The following is a 17,103-nucleotide window of genomic DNA, read 5'->3' on the forward strand; positions in this document are numbered from 1 at the left end:
CCTGCCTGAAGTGCGGGCTTCAGGCACGAGAGGGCGCCAGAGCAACCGGGAGTGGCAGCTGTCACTCGTCAACAAGCACCAGCTGTCACTCATCATCACCACTATCCACATCTCCATAAAAGCTGGGCAGCATCTTCACCTCACTGCCGAGAAATCGTCTACCTATCAGGTAAACACTCAGCCGTGGTTTTGGTGTCATACAATTTTCTGAACATTTGCAGACGTACCTGTTTGACTGGTCAGCAGCTGGAAGCTGGGAGGAGGCGACGTCTTCGCTCCTCGGATAAGTAGTCTTTCAGACGCTGCACGTTTTGGTTCCTGTGTGACTGTGATTGAGAGGTGGAGGTGTTTCCCACCCGTTCTGACTGTTTGCTGGGTGTTCACGCACCCACCATCACCTGTCTGTTCTTCCTGCCAGCAGTACCCGATCTGACAGCCGGAGGCAGTGGCCACCTGGGGACCCAGCGCTTGGTGACTCCGGGGTGCTTCAGATCCGGTGGCAGTGGAAAGCGTGTGGGATCCGGCTCTTTCCTGGATGGGCGTCTACTATCCTCGAGCCTGCCCACATGTCACCGTGACTTATTGACTGGTGATCCCAATTGTGTTGTCTGTTGCTCTGTTGTGCACATTCACAACATTAAATTGTTATATTTTGGCTTATTCCATTGTCCGTTCATTTGCGCCCCCTGTTGTGGGTCCGTGTCCCTACACTTTCACAACATGTGTGATGGGAAAAATTGATTTATGTATTGTTACTGTTTATTAAAATGTATAATGTTTACTAAAATTAGATTAGTTAAGAAAAATACAGTATTAGAAATTTTACCTGAGAAGTCATTCCAGAAGTAGTGCCTGCATCACATTTCCAAAAAATTGGGTCAGAAGTGGGATTACCACTGTGTTACATCACCTTTCCTTTCAACAGCACTCAATAACTGTTTGGGGACTGACGACACGCACTGATCCACTTTAGAAAGCAGAATGTTTTCACATTCTTCTGTCATGTAAGTCTTCAACCCTGCGGCACTGTTGCTGTTGTATATGCATGTTAGAATTTACCTCACATTTACAAGGGAGCCAGATCTGGATTTCAGTTCAGGTCAGGTCAATTTCAATTTCATTTTATTTTCATTTATGTAGCACCAAATCACAACAAAGTTGCCTCAATGCGCTTCACACAAGTAAGGTCTAACCTTAAAAACCCTTTGTCAGGGAGCACGTACCTTCAGCATATTAACATTTCACTCTTAAAGTCTGTTTCTCTGTGTTTGAAAAACAACAATAAAAAAAACAAACCCAAGACAAAGCTAAAATCCTATTGTAAAAGTTAGCAGTTCTTGATAGTTACAGTTAAATGTGTAAGTGGTTTATCAGTTTAGCGTTATCACAGTTAACTTTTCATTCAGCACATGAGCAGCTATCCAAGCTACCTTTGAGTTGTCCCACCATTGTCAGTGAGTAAGATGCTTTCCTGAAAACATGTTTCTTTTCTTCATTGAAAGACGTGCGGACGGGTGCGGTGCGGCGGCACAGGAAAAACACCTCCGTGTTGATAACCATTTGTAAAATCCAGGCGGCTTTTCATGGCTTTCAGTGGAGTGAGTATATGAGAAATTGTTTAACAGCTGGACATGTTCCAACTTGTCCTTAAGGCTTCCAACGGAGGTGTTTTTCCTGTGGCGGAGCATCGCGGCGGCTGTGAGCCGATGCTGCAATCCGCCCGCACGTCTTTCATTAAAAAAATCTCCTTTAACAGTGGAATATCCGGATAAAATGCTGAAACCGACTTCTTCTGAAACTTCTCTGTTCTCTCACGACGTCCTGGATCAATAGAGCCTGAAATGTGGAGGTTTTCAGCTTGAAACAGGCTGACGATGGCGCCTGGGAGTGCTGCACGACGTCTCGCTCCGTGGGAAGTCCTTAAAGCGACAGTATCACCTCAAAATCTCTCATCAGCCGTTAAAATTTTCACCAAAAACCAGCTTAATTTTTCGAACCGTGTCCACTTCGATGTGTCTCACAGGTTTAGAAAAAATTTTGATCACACAAAGCGCCAGTCTCTCAGCAACTTCTCAGACAAAGGAATTCCGACGAGGGGCTGGACGACTCTTCCCACAAGGAGTGCTCACAGGCGAATGACGTCACCGACAGGCGTGGAAAAACTCATGCATGCGCACGAGGGTTCAAGCATGTCTGACGTAAAAACATGAATGAAATCCATATAGTTTTTGAAAAAAATAAAAAGGACCTATACTTTATGGACAGCCCTCGTACAGACTGTGAGATCTAAAGTGTTTCACCATCAAACAGCTTATGGCAGCTGATTGACATATACTCCACAGGTCCAACTTTAAGGAGTTGAAGGATTTACTTTGTTCCCAGTTGTCAGTCATCATCATCATCATCATCACCATGGTCGGTTTGAAATTGATATCAGAGGCTCAGCGGTAATAAGAAAAAAATGTGGTACATTCATAAATGACTGTGCAGAGCTCATCGACAATCGCTGAGGTTTGTTATGTAGCGTGTGGGGAGAGGATTTGTGCAGTAAGTTACCCCAGCAACAAACATCTATTTAACAGAGGAGTGAAAAGCATAGCAGCACTTCAATTTCTTTTCCTTTCCTTTTTTTTTTTTTTTTTTTTTTTTTGGTACATCCATACATGCAGGTGAATTTTGGCTCTCATTCCCGCCCCTGCTCATTTTGCATTATTCAGCCAATTAAGAGCCGTTACTCTGAAAAGCAGCAGCATTTTGGCTCACTGACTCGATTTGTTTGTGCCTTGCTTTTCTACAAATGGCATATGAATGCTTTTCAGGCACAACGAAATGTGGCAGTGGTGATGTGATACCTATGGATGAACTGGGTCCAGGTAAGAGCCAGTTTGCATGATGATCCTTGGCCAAAGAGGAGCTATTCTCATGTCTCTCTCTCTTTACCAGTGATTCTTTCACCATTGGCAATATTTATTTCCTGAAATTTTAAGGAGTGTACATTCTTTGCTGTATGCAAGACCCCTCTCTTGATGAGATGTTTGTAAAAAGCTGGGCCTTTCTGACTTCCTCTGCTGTGCCTCTTTTAAGCAAAATATTCCAGTGCAACTGTGAGAGTTTATATAATCCTACATGAATTGATGAGCTCATGAAATGAATAATTTTGTGGTCTATGGCTCCTGGATACTATCATAATTAAAATGCATAATGTAGAGAAATCTGTTGTTGGCAGTGATAAATTAAGGATTCTTAATTCCTTTCAAAGCTGTATATCACATCCACTAGTTTCAGTGTACAACTCATAATTCTTTCTCTGCAGAGCAATTACATTACATTTCTTCATGTACTTTGTGCTGGTTTACCTCTGAGCTTCTTCAAGCTCCAAAACAACACAGCTGTTAATTTAAACATAATTATGAAGCAGGTACCACATGCAAATAAGTTGGCTGCGGCTGTGTTAAGCTTTAGTTATACTTTGGTCCACAGCTGAAATGTCAAATTTCAGTGCACAGTGAAAAGGTTTTGTAATGGCACACTTTTTATTGCAGTATTCTGCCAAACACCAAGCAGTAGTACTGAGAAACAGCGTAAGTGGCAGCAAACAGGAAATAATTCAGAAACAAGAGAAACATATTACTTTCTGTGAAAAAGTGCACATAAATAAGAGTAAAATCCAAACTTTCACTTTATTTGTAAACTGGAGGACTTCTACCACCAAATAGGCCTGAAAGGCCTGAAACAGCTCATTTTGGACTTGTATGTATGGCATAGATAATGGATGTCCGTCGCTGAACAACTTTGTATGGAAGACGCTCCCACATCCTCTGTGGGAGCATCACAGAGAGGGGGTGTGGCATGCAGCACTACTATCTTTCTTGGAAGCAACAGACTCCAAAACAGGTGGTTTATATTAGAACATTAAAAATAGCCTCAGACAAGATGCATCGTGTGTTTGTCTGTGTTGTATTTTTTTTTTGCTATTAATCTTAAAATCTAACGGCCCAGTCACACGGCACACGACGATTCCTGAACGAAGGGAAAAAGTAAAATAAGTCACAATTCGTTGAGAAAAGGTGGACGAAAGAGCTTTATCACTGAATAGCCTGCAAAGCAAGAGCGCAAAAGGGATGAAAGAGGAAATTAACAAAATCGAAGCTAGTGATCTCGACGCTTTAAATGAAACGCGCCTGGAGCCACAGCTGGAGCAGTGTGTGTCTGCATCTCTGAGTTCCAGGACTCGGCTCTGGGACGGGGCTCATAGCACCTGAGTCCTGGAGAAACTGGAAACAGAAATTGTGGAGATCTGTGCGCACGTCCGTGGACCACCTGCTCTGGTTCCTCGTCCAGAACAAAAGAGGGATCATCTCCTTCATCAACAGAACCCACACTGTCTGCTGCACGCTCCGTCTGGCTCCAATTAAAAAAAAAACACAAACTGGTGTGCTGTGGTCACTGCTGTATCACTGTATTACGTTACTAAGCCATATATATTGATTTATAACAGAAAACTGTCAAAACGGGATAAATATAAGTGTAAAGATGATTGAATATATCAGAGCTGTAAAATAATCAGTGTGTGTGAACGCGCATTGACTCACGTGCGGTTATTTCAACCAGCTGCAGCTAATCCACAACGTGAATTTTGCCTTCCAGAAGAGCTCTTTATATATATATATATATATATATATATATATATATATATATATATATATATATATATATATATATATATATATATATATATATAGTTTTTTTTTTTTTTTTTTTTTTTTTATTATCTACCTGTTGCCACATGTACATAAGGGCTGGATTGTCATTCCTACACTCATAATGTCGTATTTAATAAAAAATAATAAGCGCACACAGCAGCTGCTGCTCTCGCTACTGCTGTGTTCAGGTACCGTCGGCAAATACACAACTTTTTTGTTGTTTCAAATTCAGCAGTTGCTTGTTGCAAAATAATTAATTGTATCCACACAAAAGATTAATTCTGGCCTATGTAAGGTCCTGAGCCCATTGAACCTGACTCCCCACCCAGATAAAAAAATCCAAGCAAGCAGGCTGAGTTTGCCCTGTAATTTCCAACGGTACATAAACACAGCAGCAGAAGCAGCGCTCACAAACCGGCTTCTGCACTGTATGAAAACATTCAGCTGCTCCACCAACGTCAAATTAAACAATAATGTGACAAAAACTAAACAAACGATTAAAAAACATCAAGAACGACAGCAAAACGAAACACGGACGAATTGAGGTATTCGTTGCGCTTCATTCAAATTTTTCAACAGTTTAAAAATCCTGACGAAGTGCCAGCTGCAGGAATGAAGCTGCGCGAAGGTTAAACAATGCCAACAAAAGTCAACAAAAGTCCAGATTTCTTGTTTCATCAGGGTTTTCGTTGCCCTCTGTTAAGTGCTGTGTGACTGGGCCATAAGCCACCCAGTGAGCTACATACATTTGCTTGGTGATGAGGTGCACAGTATTTGTCCTGCGGTGTGTGGCAGCAGGACAAATCTGCTGAGAGCAGGCTGTCCTCATAAACTGAGTGGCCATACATGAAAGAATCTAGTGAGGGAAGCCATCAAGATACCCTTAACAACTCTGCAGCAGTTCCAAACTTCAGTGGCTGTGTTTAAAGGGACAGTGCAATTACCAATTTTTCCTTATTGCTTCATGAGTCACAGCTTCATTGTAAACACAGTTAATTACTTTGATAAAAAAAAAAAAACAAACAAGCACAAAAAAAAGACAGGAAAGAAAGAAATCTCAGCTCGGCTCCAATATGTGGTCGGACAAACTCGAACACCGATTTCTGTTGAAATATCTGGGTATTGTCTTAAACTGTTTTGTTTCTTTTTACCATCTTGTAAATTGCTTTGTAAAGATTATTTAAAAGATGCAGTATAATAATTACTATTATTATTGTTGTTGCTGTATTGTTATTGTTGTGATTTTTCATGACTGTAGCTTGTGCATGTCAGCTGAAAGTGCTCTCCTTCCATCCGTCGAACTGCCAAACCTTCCGCATCCAGAAACTCAAGAACGATTAAAGTCTGAGATTTAAATTTTTGCATGAAAAATATTGTATATCTAAAGACCTGCTTGCTAAATTTTCATAAATTTCTAATTATTCTCAGGCATATTTATGGTGTTTTATTAAAAACATCACAGCATTTCCCATGCTGTTGCTAATGTATGAACTGAATAATGCCACTTGGTTGCTTGGTTAGGCTTGTGTTTTGATATGGGTTAAAGTCTGACAGTCAGTATATTAACTTACAGTTGTGTTCCTTGCTCTTAGGGGCAACATACTTGTTGCTATTATCGTTATTATCAGTATTATTATTAAAGTTCACAGGATGGCAACCTGCCTTTGTGACATACAAAGATTTTAATGAAGACTCTCTTATCCTGGTCAATGATATGTTAAACTTTGGACAAAAGTAACTGGATGTCTTCTTTAAAGGTGCTTTAAAGTTCTAAAGCATCAGTGATTTATTTGAGTGTGTTGTCAGTCCAGACGAGAAAGGACTTAGTTGACATTAACAGCTCTGTTGTTCTCTGTCATTAGATGGTTACTCTACCATCGACCAGAGGGACAAAGACTGCAAATACAAGACAGGAGAGGTCTCAGTGGACCTGACAGAACGGGAGCCATTAAAGGTAAACACAAACCATAAACCCATAGTGATGGGTGGGAGACTGGGACAAATGAGATGAAAAATGATGGCTTATTAAAATATTAATACATGCTCCTTTCTCTCTTCCTCTTCATGCTTTCCTCAGCGGTCCTCATTAGCAGATTTTAATCCTGTCGATTTCTTTAAAGAGGCCAGAAGTTGTCATTCTCTCTTAGTCTTCCCTGCTGGAGCTCAGTGCTCTGGACCTCCTCAGATCTGTGAGGCAACAGTTAATTGAGTGTAAGCTTTTGGTGTCTGTAAAGTAATTAGTCCGAGCCTGATTAAAAGAACCGCCAACTGCCTCTTCTGGGGGCGACCCTTGCCTTGGCAGTGAACAGATGACTGCAATATCAAGTGGCTGTGTGCTGATTATAGAACCATTTCACACTGCAGCCAAAGTTTGTTGATTAGAGAGCTGAATGGAAATCTAACCAAGAAGAATCACAGGACAATAACCTCAGAGGATTTCTGACATCCTTCATGCAACCCTCTGGTGCTCATTGTATGTTGTGTTTTTTTTTTTTTCTTCTTCTTTCAAATCTGGGAGATAGATGAGGTGTTGTTTTTTTCTATGGCAGTGGTTCCCAATCTAGTTCTATCATGTTCCCCTTTCAGAAGCTATGAGAAATCTTCCCCACCCCATCCTTACTCCAAAACCCTGCCATCATTTTTAAATGGCATTAACAATAATGACAATAAGTACAACTCAAGTTGAATTTCATAGATATAAACTACACACATCCTGTACTTTTATTTTCACCGTTATGTATGACACCATGAAACAAATTACAATCTCCAGAAACTGACTGTTTAAACACATATCAGTCAATCTCTCAGGTACATAAGTATTTGGACAGTGACACTACATTTCTTATTACCACTATACACCACCACAGTGGATTTAAAATACAGTCACGACCAGAATTAATGGCTTCCATCCCTACTCTCCTTCTTACACAGTCACTCAGGTTTTCAGAACAGCCTCCTCCAGGCAGATTTACCACAGAGTGGCCACCAGTTTTTATTTCATAATGACTGATGTGAATGAAGTCCAAGAACATCATTTGGAAACATTAAGGGTGCCTTCACACACAACACGGTTGAGGCAGAATGGCACTCATGGGAAATCGGAACCAGGGTCAAATGCCTCGTACAGCAGTCACCACATTCATTCGGGCATGGCACATGCACTCTATATTTTCTCACGCCACAAACCCATTTGAACGGCAGGCAAGATAAGGTCACACTGCCATCTGATCGTGTTCACAGTATTTGAATGGCATGTTGTACGCAGGTCAGACATATAGTGCTGTGGCCGAGCAGCAGCACGAAATCATCGGCCATGTCGAACCGTGGCGGAATGACATAATCGAGGCAGCCTTCACACCAGCGGCCGAAAGTCGTCAAATGCTGTGCAAGTGGCCATTCGACCCACTCTCAGCCAGAGTCGGCTGGAGTCCAGGTGCCACCCACAAACATCCAACACCACACGTGGGGCACTTAGAAAAGGCGGGGCCATCCGTGCTGCCAGCACAAGACTTGAGCGCAGCTGACCACTTTCGACCTGGCTGTGCGAATGGCCCCACATGTTCTAAGTGCCCCACGAGTGTGCCGTTACCAAGCAACATGCATGTCATGCAAGCCTTCCCCACAACACGTGGCGTGCGAGTGTGTTGCTCCCCCCTTCCCGCAACATAGATGTCGTGAGAAATGTGTTGTCACCCCTCCCCATCAACAACATGAACAAGACTCCACGCAATGCACGTGGGTGAGCAGGCTCCCAAGATCGCATGACATGCTGATAATTACGTACAGAAAAGATCACATGGGAACCGGCCAGCCACGTCTGAGCATGCACGGCACGATGTGAACTATGTTATCAGCCAGCCGCCCAGGCTAATGGACCTTCCACCATGTACATTGTACTCCACATGACAGACAGAAAGAGTGGAAAATAAATACAACATGGGGAAAGGCGTGAACTCATTCATGTGTGATCGCTGTGCTCATCGTGCTGTGGTCAGTTCCAGCTCACAGCAGCTCAGTGCACGGCGTGTTAAATTAAAACCACAGAAACACAGGACAATTAAATAAATACATACAACAATAACTACATACATAATTACATAACAAATAATCACATAACAGAGGAACAGAGAGTGAGACTTTTGTCTTTGAGCTGAGTTGGTTCAGTAAGGTGGGCGTGTCCACGCCAGCTGCTGCTGTTGGGATTTGTGGACCCTCAAGTCACAGTTAGAGAACACATATTGCGTTATGAAGGACTTCACTTTACAGCACTCCACTGTGAGGCGCATCCGTGGGCATGCTGGAAATACATAAAAACACATATCGCATTTGCAACGGGCTGGAACAACCACGTCATCATGCACATCGACAGGCTGTCCCATGTGAAAAGAACCATCTGATCATGTGTACACTCAGCTGGTGATCTGAATGTCATGTCACCCACATCAGCTATGGTCCACATGAGGCGTTGTCCTTCCGCACGCCGCTTGCTGGACATGCGGGGCCGGCTGGATGCCTGGCGCTAGCAGATGTGGACATGATAAGAGCTCACTGCTTCATTCATGTTATTTCATGACTTGACATCTATGACCATGACTGATATACAGACAAACAGAAGGATCACACTTGTATTGTGGTACCACACCTGATCTGAGTCACTCTCAGCTGGTGTCACATGATCCTATATCCACCACACCTTGAAACCAGATTGGGTACTGGATGGCAACCATCCAGGCATCCGTCCAGCCGGTCCATCCCCACCTCTTGACAGTAACCGTCAGGCATTTGCATGCTGGATCATGCCCAAACAAGCGTGTCACATAGCTAAAATGTCATAGCTGATGTTCCCTCACAATGTAAATGACATTCCTGATCTTAGTCTCTCTCCCTAAGGCCTGGTTCACACAGCAGGATCGGACCCAATCTTCCTCTTCCAGCAATCTTAAGGATGCCCTGACAATCGTGATGACGCTAAAGATAACCTTATCAGATATTCCTGCCGTGTATGGTGTGTTAAGAGCGCTCTGATCTGCTCAGAAGGACGTCAGGGGCGCTCCTATCGCAGATCTGGGATATTCAGCATGTTGGAATGTCTTGGCCCGATATCACAGCGTGTCTTGTGTCATCCGACCACAATCGAGCACACAGCCTGCTGATTGTGACGTGCAGCCAATCAGAAAGCAAGGTGACGGACGTACGGAGCGAAAAATAAAATCAAAACAGCTGTTCTGACTGACCAGAAAGTCCGGTGGTCGTGCAGTCTCCACTCCTTTAAAGAACACCTTTTCTTTTTCCTTTTGTATTGTTTCTTTCTCTCTGTTTTAAATAGTCCACAAAGTATCTCCGTTTGTTTACTCTGAAGACACATTTAATCTCGAGAGATTTTGCAAGATTTCCTGTCTGAGCTGATAATGTTGGTGTGTGAAATCTGTTCGTGTGTGGTGTTGTTGTCTTTACCATGTGGCTGAACACCACACACTGTACGAGCAAACCTGTTAGATCTGTGATATTTTATCTTCATGTGTGTGGAGTCTCAGGTTTTGGAAACCTAAAGATAATTTTAAAATCCTGTCGTGTGAACCAGGCTTAAGGGACCATTCGTTTGACACACAGTCATTCCAGTGTTACCCAAAGATCCTCTGAAGAGACCCAGTACCAGAGACATCCAATCATCACCTTAGATAACTGGTTAGTGTCCAAGTGTCACAAACCCACAACTACACAGTAAGACAGGAAACAATGAGACACAAAAGACTTTGACCTTAGTCCCCCCCCCCCCCCCCCCCCCCCTACACACACACACACACACACACATGCACACACCACCACCTAAAATATGACTACAGAGCAAATTCTGTATTTCCTCCTATGGGCACAACTACATAAACCTTTGGAGTTTGGGAACCACTGTTCCATAAGATTGTAATACAAATCCTCTAAAGTTTGGTAACCATGTCAACGTCACTGTAAAACCTGCAACTTACTCATAGAGCCAAAACAGCTGAGTCAGTTGTAATGTTTCCAGTGGTGAATTAGTGTCACATGATGGGGTTTGCACATTCTTACACACCGCTGTTCCATCCTTAAGTGAATTATAGAGATACAGTGCTGCACTTGATCATTTTAGGTCCATGCTAAAACCTTAGTGACTGTTACATCCTTGATGGGTTTATATGTTGATCAGAATGTGAGGGTCAGAATGCTTCATCTTCAGTACTACAGATTTTTAGTGACTCCAAACCTGTGTGTGTCTGCTGCCTGGATTTTGCACAGGTTTTGTACCTGCTTTGAATGTAACCTGGCTGCTGAAACCGCTCGCTCCCTCCTTCAGTTGCATGTTGAGTTTGCTGTTGTGTAATCACTCTGACTTCTTTCCTTAAGACAGGGAACTAACACTGGTTTTCTCTGATCTCTGTGTGTTTTTATGAAGTTGATTGACCTCTTTTTGTTTTGCTCTTTGTTTTTTAACCCGTCCTCCTGTGGCTGCAGAATGACACAAATAGGAAACACTATATCAGGAGTAACAGGCCTGCGGTCAGTCTGGTGGACGCTTGTGATGTTAAGCCTCAGCCTGTTGACTCCTGGGTCTAAATGCATGCATGGTAGGTTTGACAAAAATAGCATCCTTACCGTGTGATTGATCGTCCTTTTCATTCCCTGTTTGCTGTTGTTGTTCTCCACCTGTTTTGTGTTTTCACCCTCACTTTGTGTCACTGACATGTACCTGCTGTCACGTGGTGTCACCTTGTTCTTTCATTTATGGTTTAATTTGAAAACACAAAAGTAAGATAAAATAAAAAAATTGAAATTCAAATGTTCTTATTCTTTTAAAGGGCCAGTCAACTTCAACTTTTTAGTAAGGTTTCATAGATTATGAATTTAAATGGTCATTTACACCGTCTCATTCATACTAACCACATGTTGTGGATGTACTTAATCATGTTTCTGCAATCACTTTATTATTTATTATTAATTGGTCACTAACTGTTTTGTGTAATTTTGATGCAACAAATCTACGAAAATATTTTCTTTATTTCGAAATTTAAATTAAGTTTTTTTAACACGATTTAACATGATCATTTAAATGATTAGTTTCTTTAATAAAATTTATTTTAACCCCTTAACGCCCAAATTTATATAGCTGTATATAAAAAAATGTTTTGTGTGTGTTTTTGCCTTTAAGTAGATGGTAAATAATGTTGAGATTATTAATTTCACTTTTGCACAAAAACTAGATAGTAATATTGGGTATTCTGGTAATGACTTTATGTTATAATGTTATAATAATAATGATGGTATGTTGCAAATTTGTGACAACAGGCATACAGGTCAATTTGGTAAGTTGCATATTTGAGTCAGAGGTTGTAGCATATATGCGACGATGGGCGTTAAGGGGTTAAAAAGAGGGATGAAAGGCAGAAAAGCATCAAATAATATAATATAATAGTGCCTGAAGCATTTGCAGAGTGGCTGCGGTGCTGTTTACGGCTCCTCTCTGCCTTTAGAGAGGAGGACCAGAGGGTCATATGTACTGTAATTTGAGACGTTTCTTGTCATCGTGGTCCAGCCAGGTTGTATAGACAGTAAGTGGTCTTGCAGTTGCTCATGTTATAGCAGCAGATTTATATATTAAAAAATACAAGCCAACAACAGGACCACACGAGGTGCATCAGAACCTGTGAAAGCATTTACAAGTAACAATATATAAAAAGTGAAAAACAAAAACTGGACTTAATGTGATGCATGTTTGACAAAAACTATATACAACAGCTTTGGTTATGAAAATTACATTACATTCCTTTGTTACATTAGTGTAACAAAAGCATTTTCCTGTGATTATTTGGAGCTGGCTCGCAGGGTCAGGGGTCAATTTAGTTAACTCACATGTTGCTCTTCACCTCACATCGTCCAGATCCTGGGGAATCACAAAGCCCTGCCAGGCAAGATAGGATCTGTAACCTCCCAATATGTTCTAGATCTACCTCAGAGTCTCCAACAGGATGCATCCTTATAGGGATGCACGAAAACGTTAGACAATCAGTAAACTTTGGTCTGTTGACGTTAAATCAGAGACACAGTGCAGACATCAAAGTGTGTCCAGCTGTAAATATAAATGGTCTTTATTGCATCCTTACTCCCCCCATGATTAAAATGCATATTTATAATTAATTATTTGAAATCAGCTTGCTGTTTAAAGAATGAAGCTGTGACACTCCTAAATGACAGTTTATATCATTTGCACTTTTATTTCCACACAGAATGTGCTGTACACACCTGTGTTTGAGTTTTATGTGTAATCACTTTGCTTTTATATTTCTGAACACTGTAGTTAAATGGTAAATGGACTGCATTCATATAGCGTTTTCCATCTGCATCAGACGCTCAAAGCGCTTGACAGTAATGCCTCACATTCACACCGTTGTCAGGGTGCCATACAAGGCACACACTACACACCGGGACCAACTAGGGGATTAAGGACCTGGATTTTCTGGTCAGGTTGGCATTTGAACCAAGGATCCTCTGATCTCAAGCCAAATGCTTAACCACTAGACCATCACCTCCCCTAGTTGTCCTTAAAATTGTCACTGCATCAAAGCCTCAGTAAACTTCTAACACAGCTACAGTTAATATTTAAAAAAAAAAATTAACCGCCAGGTAAGTGATGGTTATTTGATTTTTCTTTTGCTTCATTCAACATATTGTGTGTTTTGTCTCCATCTGAACTGACTTGTATGAAGTATGTATAGATTGTTTATGAGCTGTTTAATTTGAAACTCCCATCAAACATAGCTACTAGTCTGAAAAATTTGACTTTAATTTGTAAAGGATCTACAATCTGATGTGACTGGATTATTTGTATTTTTAGTAGAATGTATAGATTTGAAGAAGTGCTTGATTTTCTTTTTTTTTCTTCTTCTTCTTTTTTTTACTTATGAGTTTGACTAATATTTGTTCCTGTTGCTTGTGTGCTTTAGGCTTAAACTCTTGACAGTCCAGCTGTCATTATCACCACTGCCATTTCACAAGGAGCTCATATTTGGAGTTGGCCTTCTACAGGAAAGGGGGTTTTACAAGAAATGATTACCACGGCGACAACCGGCAGCAGCTAGCATTCTCTTGCTCTTCAGAAATTTTTTTAAAAACTGACTGATTTTGCTACCTTTTTCACATTTACATTCCCACTGGACATCATGTGAACTTTACAGTTGACTCTTGTTGAAATGAAGAAAAGGCCGTTGGCTGGTGAATGGTGAGGGAATTAAGGACACGTCAAGTACGGACAAAGTCACACGAAGGAGCTGATCGGAAAAGGAAAAGTTTGTTTTAAAAACACTATGAAGTAAAATGGGAAATGAAGTTATTTTTCATTTTTCCACAGGTTGAAGATGTTTATGGTTCAGGTTTTGGGTTTTTGTGAAATTTTCTTTCAGTTTATTGCCAGAAAAACTTTTTTTTTTTTTAATTTGACTAAATCGGGTAAGGACATATATGGTTGAGGGTCACTGTATGTTTGTGTTTGGGTTTGATGGGATGGATGAACATGAGAAAGGGAAAGAAAGAAGCAGCAGTTCTCAGACATACACTACATTTGTTCTGAGTTTGTTCAAAAAATTTAAAACTACAATGAAATGCTTTGAAATCACAAGTCGTGAGCGGATGTCTGGTGGTTGCTGTTTGTAAGTTGAACTCTGGAGAAGGGAAAGTGAGATGGCGTGCACTCGTGATGCAGTAAGTTTGTATTCACAGTGTGTCACAAGCGTAAATGAATAGAAATGACAAAGATGTTGAAGAAGTGTTGTTTGTTTCCCGGTCAGTTGCTTTTGTCAATGGAGTGTATTAAAGAGGCATTTTGTTTATAAATGATCATAAACAGAGAGGCAGAGCACTGTGCTCTTGATGAAAGAAAAGAGTTTTGATTTTTTTTTAAATAAATGTATATTAGGTTCACAATGAAAAAAATGAAAAAAGAATGAAAAAAGAGACTTCTTAGTTGTATGTTAATATCATATTGTTTGGGAAGCACACGTCATTTGATAAAGGTTCACCATGTTTGTAATCAACAAGTAACCGCATAACTGAACTGTGTGTCAAAATATGCCGATGATCACTTATTTATATTTTATATGGTTGGAAAAATGAACCTGCAGCTTTCTTTCCTAAATTTCTGTTGAAGCTTTGTGTGGCAGCTCCTGCATCTTTAGAATAGACATTGTGGATGAGTCAGAGGTCAGGAGGTTATGCAGAGATGAAATTGCATTGTTGATTTCGAACACAAAAATCTCTCCATTTTCTTGACGTTACATGTAGAATATGGTACCGATAGCCACTGAATCATTCTTCAGTTTTGCTGGTGCAAATAAAAACAAAAAAGTATTCAGTCGTGAGCATGAAAAAAAAGTGTACAGATGTTTATATTGTATTCTTTCAAAGTGCCAGTTTTTGTGGTGTCATTTGGATATTTACAATTCCATTCACACACCGGAAAGTCATTTTGAAAGGATGTGTTTCAAAGCAAAGCTGTATCATGCTGGATTTGGTCAAATATATTTTTTATGACAGCAGCAGTGAGGCCGCACATGGCGCTCAGCGAGGACGCCAGCTCTTTGGGTCGCCTCGCTCGACTTTTGAGGGACACTCGCTCACTTATTCATCATCAAGGCATGTGTCTGCATTTAAGTTGGATTTTTCTTTGTGATGTGACTTTATAAAGCTTGCATCATTTACGGTGTTTGCAAAGATGTTTACGTTGTGGTAAAAAAAAATAGAAATAAAATACAAAAAAAATATAAATATATATATAAATTTTAATTTCAGAGATGAAAAAGTTCTAATTATCCCAGTATCCCTTTTGTGTGACGACACTGTACCCCGACAAAGAACCGTGCGACTGTCTATTTTGCGTGACTGCATCGTTCTGCAGTGCCACAACCAAAGCATGCATTCAAGGAGGCGTGGCATTTCAGTTTTGCAGTTTTATGTTTTGCTAAAGGAAGTCGTGTTGTAAAGTAGACGCAGGACATGGACAGACGTCCACTCAAACCTGCCTGTGTAGATAATTACCGTTTAAAGAACGTCAAAATAAAGTATGTGTACTACTCAGTAGCAGATGTGTTTGTACCTATCACGTGCCTTAACCTTTTCCATGTTAGAGAAAGATAAATGTGTTTTATATAACTTTATTCCAGTCGTCAATCCATTGCCTCCCCCTCTTCTCCTCCTGTGTCCCCCTCCCTCCCCTTTTCCTCCTCTCACATCACTCATTCGTTCATCCCCCCCTCAGTAGTTTAGACTGTTGGTGGCTTTCTGCCTTGTATCACATTGTATTATAATCTCATAAAAAAAAAACTAAAAAAAGACTCATTCAAACCTGGTTTTCAGTTCCTAGAGGAGTAAGCTGTTGATGCTTTAGTAGGCAGCAGAAGCGATGCCACAGTGACAGAATGTATTATGTTCAGTTTACTAATACCAAGAGCCAAATATTACTCTTGTTAAACATAACGGAACAATACTGGTTTGTAGAGTATAAATTTGGTGTGTTTTCAATAAATCATGCCTGAAAAGAAAATGCTGCTTTGTCTGCTTTATTTCATCCTCATTTTGAGTGAGGACTTTGTATTTTTAAAAAGGCTACACAACTTAAAGCTGTTGCTGAGATGAGCCAATTTTTCCTTTTTTTTTTTTTTTTTTTATTGCAAGGCTGAAAATGTAGAATTTGAAGCATCCAATTACATGACACAGTTGGCAGCTGTTTTCGGGAGCAGTCAAGGTGGTCATTACGCTTAATAAAAAGGTCGACCTTCTCTGTGGCCCTCTCAAAACATACTACATTTGGTGTGACATCTGTAAATACTAAAAATTAATGCACAAGCGGCTTGATTTGAATTGTAGTGTTGGGTATTCTTTCATATGCATTTGAATTTGATTTATGATTCTGTAACCAAAACTGAAAAAAAAAACTTGTGGTATTTTGGATATCTAGTAGTCAAAAACCACAAGTTGAAAATGTCAAGTTAAAGCTACAGTGTGTATGATTTAATGTCATCTAGTGGTGAGGTTGCAGGTTGCATTATGCTATTGTGATGATTTTGATGTTGCCATGATTTTGTCCCCCTTCATGTTTTGGCTTCATTGGCGATGGAGATTCATGCTCCCTTGCCTTCTCTTGTGAAAGGAAATGTGTGGTCCTCCAGTTCACAAAAATTAGGGTTTTTAAACTTGTAAGCTTGTACTAGCAACCAGTAGACAGTGTCTAGGGGAGCGACCACTGATTCCTCTGTTTTTTTTTTTCTTCAGTCTTCTGATACACTGCACAGTGTGAAAGGAGAAGTGTGTATGGGTCATTCCATCTCAAGTCACCAGAGCCTCCCAGGTCACCCTTCAGTTCTGTCAGTTTGATATATTA

The 17,103-nt window shown here is 40.7% G+C and overlaps 1 protein-coding gene across 13 annotated transcripts in view; it reads left to right on the forward strand.

The window, feature by feature from the left end:
• Positions 1-16,262, forward strand: part of arvcfb (ARVCF delta catenin family member b) — an 865,966-nt gene extending 849,704 nt beyond the window's left edge. For 9 of the 13 annotated variants that reach the window (XM_034171100.1, XM_034171103.1, XM_034171109.1 and 6 more), the window contains 4 exons: positions 2,820-2,873; positions 6,566-6,657; positions 11,190-11,302; positions 13,676-16,262. In XM_034171100.1, the coding sequence (XP_034026991.1) occupies positions 2,820-2,873; positions 6,566-6,657; positions 11,190-11,291 (248 nt within the window). In that variant the 3' untranslated portion in view covers positions 11,292-11,302; positions 13,676-16,262. The remainder of the gene's footprint in view (positions 1-2,819; positions 2,874-6,565; positions 6,658-11,189; positions 11,303-13,675) is intronic. The other 4 variants (XM_034171106.1, XM_034171108.1, XM_034171110.1 and 1 more) reach the window with 3 other exon arrangements.
• The last annotated feature ends 841 nt before the right edge of the window (positions 16,263-17,103 follow it).

This window comes from Thalassophryne amazonica, chromosome 5 (genome assembly GCF_902500255.1).
Source record: "Thalassophryne amazonica chromosome 5, fThaAma1.1, whole genome shotgun sequence".
In the NCBI taxonomy this organism is placed as follows: domain Eukaryota; kingdom Metazoa; phylum Chordata; class Actinopteri; order Batrachoidiformes; family Batrachoididae; genus Thalassophryne; species Thalassophryne amazonica.